Here is a 9,765-nt window from a genome sequence, read left to right as displayed (position 1 = left end):
AAAATCGCTGCACAAATTTTTTGGTCCGGGGCATTCCCCACACCAGGACATCTCAGCCACCATAAAATCGCTCTGGTACAATAAACAAGCCAAAGGTGATTTACTAGCTGGCCCAGACACTGATTTCATGCAGATTTCCTCAGCCGAGGCCTCTGGCTGTGCATCACAATTGAACTTAGATTGTGTTACACGCATATCAAACCTCCCCTCGGACAACACGATCTGCCACGTCGCTCTTTACGACCTATTAATAGGCCTCCACTTTGCTGGCTAATGTGTCGCCACTTTGGTTTGGAGGCTCGGGTGGGGGGGGGGAGTTAGGGACCGTAGTCGGCAAGGCCATCTGTACACCTGAAGAACTGGACGAAGTGACCACAACACACCACCGAGTTTGTCTCACATTCAAAAGCTAGCAATGCAATTAAAATGCTAGTGTAATGTTATCTTAAAACACAGAAAAGTGTGAGTACCAAGAATAAATCCCTGTGGAACCTCTAAAAAAAAAAAAAGCCATGCATATTTTTGTCCATATTCATTTATTTTCTAATCTTGTCAAGAAGAAATTGTTTCCAGAGGATGGAAATGACAATGAGTACATAGTACATCGTTATCTGGGAAATCGGAGCAAGTGAGAATTCGATTAGATTCGCTAAATTCCAATAGAAGCTTTAAGAGGGGATCTTCATTTGTCCTGTGGATGCTTCCTTGGTTCAACCACTTGGTTCCCAATAGGACCTTAAAAGATCTTCTCAAAATTCTGACTCTTAATGTGTGCTTTCATGGCTTCGGTGCTTTCCGTCACCCATCTGGGCAGGATGTCGTATGATTTAAAGGTGCGGTACTGGGAATCCATGATGTTGACACTGTCCTCGATGGTCTTCTTGGTCACATAGTCCATGTACTCTTGAGAGACCCCGGTATCGCTGAGCTTCTTCAACCGATCCTGCTTCAGCTCTTCCAGCCACTTGTCCTTCAGCTTCCAGTTTTCTTTGGTGCGAATGTAGTCGGTGAGCCTTTCCCGACGTTTGAGCCGGGCCGTCTCCTCGTGCTCCCTCACCTGGATGGTTGCAAAAGAAAATTGTATTTCCAAAATTCCAGCTCACCCATTTGAAATCTTACCTGCTCCTTGATCAACTCCAAGTGCTTGCGGCCATTTTCGTGCCGTTTTCTGTTCTTTTCATCCTCCGCGGCCAGAGCGATCTCGGTGCACTTGAGCACCCTCTCAAACTCTTTCTTCTCACGGGCGTGCTCCTTCTCCTCGCAGAGCTTCATCCAGTCCATCTGCTTATCCCGCTCGGCCTTGATTTTGCTGTGGAGGATCCAGCGGTCCAGTTTCAGGATTTGCGTGTCTTGGGCCAGCTGGGCCTTCTCCCGTTGGCACTGGTATTTCAGGTACTCCTCCCTGTCAGCCTTCTTCTTGGTCTCCTCCTCCTCTTTCATGGAACACAGATCCCTCTGCAAGATCTGATTCCTCAGATGCTGGGCGGCTTTGAGTGTATCCTGCTTCTTCTGAGCCATCTCCTTCACAGCCTGAACTTCTCTCTCGATGATGTGAGGACCCCTGGCATTGGTGAGTATTCGTCGGTGCTCCGGAATGGTGAGTACCATGGGATTTCTTTCCGACTCATCGCGCGGCATCCTGATGTTGTACAGGAAACCTTGGTGGCAGATCACCGTTTTCTTTTGGGGCATTTTACACACGGGCTCCATCCTGAAGAGATCTCTGAGCACCTGATGGGTGGGATCGTTGAATTTGAGGAAGCTATAATCTGCTAGCGTCTCCTTGGTTTGTGGAACCCCTCCATCCTTACCACCTTTGTTACAATTTTACAAAGTAATATTTGACAGACTACAAAGCGCCATCATTTGATGGTGGATCTTTAATAGACAGGACGTCATCGAGTGACATCATAGGCTGAGGTCGCTCTTACATCGCCATTACATCATAACGTGACTTGATTACAAAGCCTCCAGGCTGGGCCAGGCGGTGAGATCACTTCTTACTCCTTCCGTCGATTCAATACGTTGACATTCGTATGGACCTGTGCGGTAACCCCGGAAACGGCTTGGGGTTTCCTGAAATCGACGTCGACAGTAAACTTGTTTTTCCTCTAAAACAGCAAGAATACTATTCTTGGGTCAGTTTGGTCTATTAGGGCATTTAAAGTGTACCTCTGGAACTCCACATTGAGGTCTCGATGGGTAAAGGAAGCCATTTTTTAAAGTTTGATGAATATCTGCTGTTGACAATTTTGTGTCACTCTGCTTTTTTTCAAAGCACGACCACCATTTTGAAAACGGATGTGACGACTACCGGACCGTCCCCTGTACCCACCTACTTCCTGTTTGGTGATATGCCAGATTGCTCTTTTTTTTTTTTCGTTTTCCCGCTCGGAATCTCAACAGATACATTCAATAGAAAAAAAGTATTTGGAAATAAATGATTGACGTTGAGAACAAATTTGTCACCAAGGGCTTTGTTTGGTCTGAGATACATTCAATAGAAAAAAAGTATTTGGAAATAAATGATTGACGTTGAGAACAAATTTGTCACCAAGGGCTTCGTTTGGTCTGTTACAATTGTTTTTGTTTTGAGCCTTCCAACTAACCCAGTCCTCCCACGTAGGAAGACCAGACACTTGAATTTCACTTCCTGGCACATACAGGCTATGCTTTCACAATCATTGGTTGGTCTCACATGTCAATCATAGCAGTAATGATGATGTCACTATCAAAAGATTCAACCTTTAACTGTCACAATTTCAGAGAGCAGACGCTAAGAATTCGCTTGACTTCTAATGCATGCAGGCAGGGATTGCTTCTGAGACCAGATAAAGTCCGTCGGTTTGTTTACCTTAATTCCTTGAGCAGCGTCAAAGTCAGGTACAAAGCTCATTCCAGGATGTGACAGTTTCTGTGACATCATAGACGTCTAAGAAGCCTTTGTGTCTTTGACGGTCGGTATTTTTGAGAAGGGTTAGCCATTTTGGCCTAAGAGGTGCCAAACAGTTCCGTTTTTGCGATTAAGTTGAGTGAGGACAATGACGAGCACAAGCTCAGATTCCGACTGTATTCTCAAGTGGAAGAACAGGAGGCTGGTGGAGAAACAGAATGAATTCAACGATCTGTGGTCGAGTGACATCCAGGCGAGGAATGAAAAACTTGAGTCGTTGGAAGCTAATAACCGAGCCCTTGAGGAGAAAGTGGACATGGTCAACAAGGAGAATCTGGAATTACTCTCGCAGCAGAAAGTCTACGAAGCCCAAATCTATCTGCTGACGCAAAAGAAGAGCTTACTGGAGAACGAGGTGAGTAACATGAAGACATTGGAAGGCAAGCTGAAGAAAAAGATTAGCGATCTGGAGGAGGCTGAGGCTAACTTGGAGAGGAAACTGGCAGAGCAGGTCGAGGAGAACAAGGAAACCGTCAAGAAGTTGGAGGTCAAGCTCAACAACCGCTTGCGCGACAAAGAACGGTCGTTTCAAGTCAAGAGGAACGCGCAACAAATTGAGATGGAAAAAATGGAGAAACGCGTTCAGGAAATAAAAGATGAAAACAACGCTTTGAAACAGGAATTCCAACGTGCGACTGAACGTTACAAGACGGATTGCGAGGCCCACCAACAACTAACGGCAAAGATGGAGTTTGATTACCAGATCGACATGATGACCATCAAGATGAAGCTCAAGGTGCTGACGGACCGAGTGGCGACGATGACGAGCGCCATGGAGGAAAAGACCATCGAGAACGAAACTATGACAGAGCAAATGAAAAACATGACCCAAGAAGTGGAGCAAAAGCGAACAGAACACGCCGACATGCAACTCCAGATTGAGGAGTTGATGGACAAGCTGCAAAGGGAGCAGAAGCGCACGGTCGTGTTAACTGATCGCCTGACGCGGATGGAGAAGGAAGTGGAGTCCACGTGGAACAAGTACGAAATCGAACAGAAGGCTCACCTGTTCACCAAAAAACATTCGGGTTTGGTATTGCGGAAACACAGCGACCTGATAGACAGGATCAAATTCCTGGACAACCGGATAAAGAATCAGCAAGGTAGCATCCAGAAGCTGGAATCTCATCTCTCCGCCAAGGCCACCTTCATCCGGAACATCAGCCTGGACATCGAGACGTCCATGTCGCTGGTTAACGATCCCAAGAAGTTCATCAAGGAGATCACCCGCATCAAGGGAAAACTGTTCGCCGACGACAAGGATTCGCATTTGATTGAAACGGCCGAGGTGGTGTTCCAAGCCGTGGAGACGCAGAAGGAACGTTTCGACCGCTACGAGGCGACCATCCGTAGCCTTCGAAAGCAAATCAAGCAGAAGGAACTGCACATGCTGCGGCACATCGAGAAGATCGAGAAGCCCCGCAGCGAACTCATCCGTATCGTCAACGACCAACGACGTGATCTGGCAAAATTCAAATGCGAGATAAACAAACTGAGTCACACGCTGCATGAAATCACGGGCTACCTGCCTCGCAAAGTCCAGGTGTGGGTCAAAGGCAGGCTCACTGGGACCATCATGACTTTAACCCCGATGCTCTAGAACCGACAGTGGACAACTGCGTTGTCGTGCATGTTCAGCTTGTTTTTTTTTATTATCAACAGTGCTCGCAATTGTAAAATGGAACCTGGAGCTCAAATTTACCGCGGAATGTTTTGTACAGTTGTAAAAAGTTGGGAGCACAAATTTTAGGGCATTCTAAGTTGTTGGAGGATCTATATTTTGGGTTTGGTTACCCATTAATGGGTTCAGCAAATTTTGGTCAGTACAAAATTTGAAGGAGTCCAAATTTTGGATCGGGGCACTAAATTTTAGGGTTCGTAAATTATTGGTGGCCCATAAAATTGTGGGAATCACAAATCTGGATGGTGCATGTTGGACAATGCAAAAGTTGGCTTTTACAAAACAATTTTAAGGTACTAAAAAATAAGTTTGGGTGATGAGACACAATAAATCTTGCTACCATAATTGAAGAAAAAATGAGCAAATAACATCCAAACCCATCAAATCACGTCCGATTCAGCAGTTGACTTTCATTTCAAATCAGACCCAGGTACATCACCAAGCAGCCCTCAGTTGTAAAGTGTAATTCAATCCAGGTCTCGACAACAATCTATATCGGGTAGTGTTTCACTTTCCAATGTTGTACATTGAAATGTACACGATAGTGATCCGGTTTCGGGGTTTCTGCTTTTCAACCACTCAGCCAGATTAACATGAGCGACGTACCTATGTTTACTATACTGTATGGACCGTAAAAGAGCATTGTTGTACTTACCGAGCAAAGACTTGAGACAGTGGTGCCTTGAGATGAGACGAGACTGAAACGGATTGATGGCATTTCAATTCATTTCTGTGGGGAAAAATGATTTGGGTTATGATGGTTTCGCGAAATTAAAATCGGTCGATATTTCTGGTTTCGTCAAGTCTGGTTGTCATTTCCACACAATAATTGAAGTGACCGCTATCAACCAATGACAATTCATCTTCCCGTATCTCGAGGACTTTTCATGTGCTGCCCCCAACTGGCCATTACAAGCTAAACACTTTCTTTTGGACTTTTTGTTCATTTCTTGGGAAACGATTGCTGGCATCAAACTGAATTCCAAAAAGCTTTTGAAAGTTCCTTTTATGAACCCAGTCTGGGATTCCCTCCCATGTCCACCAAGTTTAACGAGCAGTCCAACAAGTGACTCAGTCCCACTGATCGGACTGTTGAAGTTTTTTGGCCTTATTTGTCATGGTTAGCTTTTGGCTCTCTTGTGCAGTTGACAGTAGATTTATGTGGACGTCTATGACCCTCTACAGTACGGTCAGCTCCCCCCCCCCATCCCATCCCCAGTCTCGCTTTATGATGGAAATCGATACAAACACGGTGATAGGGTTTCGGGATAAATTATTCACGCTCCCACTGCGCTCGCGCTGCCGTTTTGGGGTTACGCACGACCCAATAAGACAATGATTGCCATATTGCAGGATCGCAGTTGCGTAGATTTACAGCCTGCAAAGGCGCCCGGTCCCATCGGCCTAATGTCTCCAGCATCTGCCCGGGATAAGGCCTTTAATTGAAAAGAATTTGTGGAGCGAAAGTAGGGGAGGGCGTTGGGTCCGAGTTGTCCCTCGAGAGCCGAGTAATGAAAAGAAAATAACTCCTCTCCTCTTTAGTGCCTATGGAAGCCATAAAGAATAACAGGACATGGCGATAGAACGGCCAGGGCCGGTGGGTGCGAGACTTGCAGCCAAGCCGAGCATCTGCTAAGACGGTTGGCGATCGGATTAAACGCTCGGGCCACTTTGCAGGCGGGACGAGCTGACGGTGACGCTTCGTAAAGCATCTCTTTTGTCAGATTTATTTAGACATGAAAGATGTGTTTGTACTTTAGTGTCGCTCGCTCCCCCCCCCGTAAAACAAACGGGCCGGGCGGCAGACATCCTGGAGGCCGATAGAGGATAAGTGATGAGTCTAGCAGGACCCCGGGCAGAATAACAATGCTCACCTTTTTAGTGGGCCTCACGCTACCTTTGGGAGTCACAGACAAACATGTGCTGTGTTTTGGGGAGGGGTGCGAAATTCAAGGGCTTACGAAATTGAACTCGAACATTTTTGGGAGGGCTGAATGATTTTTAAATTGCAATTTAGTTTCCTCAATCTTTTTTTCAAGCAATAAATGAATCTGTATTGAAATAAAAGAATTCAACTACTGTTTTAATCGGTTCCAAAAATCACCCGCGATAAGTGAAATCCGCAAAGTAGGGTCAAACTTGAAAAGTTTTCATTTGAATTTGGATTTTTTTTTTAATTTGGAAAAAAAATCCACGATGTAGTGAAACCGTGATACATTTAGATGTAACGAGGGATAACTGTATATTCAAAAACTAAACCACACTAACTGACTGTAATAAAGTATTGCCACCAACTACATCACCATGTCAATTTGAATTCAATTGATTGCTCATCCCTAATTTTGGGGTTAGAAGGATGTTGAGGCCCACAAAATAATTTGTAAAAAGAGAAAAATTTGGAGGGGCCTCATTTTGGTGGATTTTGGTCAATATCGGTCACACCAAAAAAAGTGCTAGGTCAGCACTTTTTCACACTTGAAATTGACAAGAACGTACACTGACTGAGGTCATCGGCCAAATTGTTTTTAGGCCCTTCGGGAATCTTTCACACCCAACGCAAACATATAGATTCTCAACATCAACAAGAAAAAGGTGAACATCAATGGCACTGAAGAAGCACATTGTCGGGAAAAACCAAATCTAGGATTTCTTTATGTTTTATCGGAGGTCTTGGCGTGGGTGAGTACAGAGCTGCTGTGACAGAATGTGACACAAGATCCAGGGGAGAGGGGGGGGGCAATGAACCCCCCCACTCACACAATAATGCGGACAGCACGAAAGCAAATCCCAGATTTAATGTCGGCCGTCACACAGCTGCCAATAGCAAATGACACAGCTGGTCATCTTCCCTGCGTGTGTCCCCCCCCCGCCAGCCCTCACCTCGCTGTCAATCACCTGGAGATTCACAACACAAGTGGCGCCATGGTAACAACGAACAATGCGCACCATGGCTAATCATTTTTTTTTAAATCCCCTTTAGACCCGAGGCACCGCCAGCAACATGGACAACAACAAAAAAAAAATGACAATTTCGAAGTATGAGGACCGTGACGGATAATTGCGATGCTTTTTTCCGATTGCATTTGTGTGTCTTGAGGTTTTTAAAGGCTTAGATTATAGCAGCTGTGCCATTTGCATTGTGTGTTTGCGTTAAGATGAGCATGTATTCTTTATCCTCTGCAAACAAAAAAACAGGTTGCATGCCTGTTACATTGCTACCTAGTGGCCAAAGTGGGCACAGCACAAAGATCACAAAGAATTGAATTTAAGCATAAAATCTTATTTTATTTTAGCTCCTATTTTAACTATACTGTTTTTTCTATTTTTATTTTCCTTATTAAAAACATTTTGGAAGTTGTTGGGGGGTTTTTTTTGGAGTGGGTTAAAATTTCACAGCAAGAACATAAGTGGACAATCATTTCGATTATACGACGACGTTGTCACTCCTGAGTGGAGCTGACTGCCTCTGATCTTAACCAGAGAGTTTTTTTTTTTTTTTGGTGTTTGGAGGAGGGCCCGGTTCAATCATACTTAATCACACACACACACACATCTCATCAAGGTCTTAAGCACTGCTCAGACCTGACAGGTAATGGTCTTGTGGTTTGGACACCAATCAGTCTCTGAAAATGTTTACATTTCAAACATGCCGCATGTTTTTTAGGACGTACGTTACTCTACTAGATTTACGCTTCTTATTCAAATAACGCTGCGTGATGTCAGCAATCGTCGCGCTCAACTTGGGTTTCGTGATTGGGAGGCTGGCCTTAATTATGCCGGACTGCAGGGCTGGCAGACCGGGGGGGGGGGTGTTTTTAGGCAACGGGGGTGGTTTCTTGTCTTCAAGGATTTCTCAAGGTTTGCGCCATTTTTTTTTTTCTATACCCAAGTTGCAATGTTTGTAAGTGAAAAGTAGCTTCAATGTATTCACTCACCATATTTTGGTTCAGGCGATGAGATCAGCTGTCAAGTGGTGGATGTTGACTTGATCCGGAATAAACCAGAATGATCTTTCAAGCTTGAATTTATTCAAATGATCAAATCATGCTTCCAGGTCAAGCTTTGAAAAGAGGTCACTGTTCACTCACTTGACCAGAGGGGGCCATCTTGCTTTTGACCTTTGACCCAATCGAGGAGAGCACGCCTCTACATGCAGTAACCATACGTGGCCACCAAGCAGCGTACTAAAGAAAAAAAGAAACGACTTCAACGACACAATATCAAAGGTAAGACTTCTGTCATCAACTCTTAAACTTTGCTTCAAGTTTGCTGTCCAATGAAATCTGTGAAAAATACAATCAATCAATCAAATATATTTAATCATGTTTCAAACATGGCGACAATGGGTAGCGACAATTTCTGTTGTGTCAAACCAGTTGGTTAATTGGATCTTAATGAATTAGATCCATGAGATCTTATCCAAGTTCCAGCAAACTCTCACACGTTCCAAAATGAAAGTCCAAATAATCATTTAGATGTCAAAGGAAAACTATTACTACTGAGAAGTCAAGTTACACCCCCTGAGGACGTGAGGTGTGTGGGGGGGGCTGATACCGATGACTGTGTGCATAGAGGGCGAAAGAAAGCAAAGAAACACAGGCGGGATGAAAGGCAACGGCGTTCCCTTGTGATGTCGGCTGCAGACGTCGCGAGTCCCGGCGTCGGGTTTCCCCCCCCCCCCCCCCCCTTCCACTGGCCGGAAGTGGCGCGTTTCCCCTGGCGACAAGCTCTTCCTGCAAAATAAAGAAATGATTAGAAAGATGACAGCTGGGCCAGACGACTGCAAAGCCCAAAGGGGGGGGGGGGGTGCCAACCTGCCGGCATTACATCGACCCCCCCTTTGCTTCCCTCGACTTATGTTTTCGTTCTATACATCTTCTGTTTCCTTGTAGCATACACAGGACCATTTGTTTACTTTTATATATAAAGTCTGACACACCCGCCCCCACCCTTCCAAATCATTTGTCTCGGGTCTAAGGGTCTCGGGCTCTGGGGGCAGCGACCCCTGGCAATCCTAGCGTGTGGCAGCCCAAAGCGCCCCCCCACCCCATGCCTTGTGGGAGCCCTCACATTCCACGTCAAAGTCCTCCTCTAGCATTTTCTGGAGAGGACTTAAGGCGGCATTAAAAAT

General features: G+C 45.3%; 1 protein-coding gene across 1 annotated transcript; it reads right to left on the bottom strand.

Moving 5' to 3' along the window:
- Positions 1–530: 530 nt before the first annotated feature.
- LOC147041560 (uncharacterized) lies at positions 531–8,753 on the bottom strand. The gene is made up of 4 exons (XM_085938584.1): positions 8,570–8,753; positions 5,290–5,364; positions 1,120–1,731; positions 531–1,057 (listed from the first exon to the last, which is right to left on the bottom strand). Exons 2-4 carry the CDS (start codon positions 5,350–5,352, stop codon positions 737–739), a joined length of 996 nt encoding a protein of 331 aa, XP_085794710.1. The 5' UTR covers positions 5,353–5,364; positions 8,570–8,753; the 3' UTR covers positions 531–736.
- Positions 8,754–9,765: the final 1,012 nt, after the last annotated feature.

The sequence above is a fragment of the Syngnathus leptorhynchus genome, chromosome 19 (genome assembly GCF_054491065.1).
Source record: "Syngnathus leptorhynchus isolate UIUO chromosome 19, UIUO_Slep, whole genome shotgun sequence".
NCBI classification, from domain to species: domain Eukaryota; kingdom Metazoa; phylum Chordata; class Actinopteri; order Syngnathiformes; family Syngnathidae; genus Syngnathus; species Syngnathus leptorhynchus.
Note: the sequence above shows the minus strand (reverse complement) of the source record. Positions and strands in the feature narration are given on the sequence as shown.

Bases quoted from the DNA above. Each gene is read 5' to 3' on its own strand.
- LOC147041560 (XM_085938584.1), bottom strand. From the start codon at position 5,352: ATGCCATCAATCCGTTTCAGTCTCGTCTCATCTCAAGGCACCACTGTC. The intron at 1,732-5,289 runs GTAAGTACAACA...CCCACCCATCAG, and splicing joins CTGTCTCAAGTCTTTGCTCG to GTGCTCAGAGATCTCTTCAG. The intron at 1,058-1,119 runs GTAAGATTTCAA...GCAACCATCCAG, and splicing joins TGGAGTTGATCAAGGAGCAG to GTGAGGGAGCACGAGGAGAC.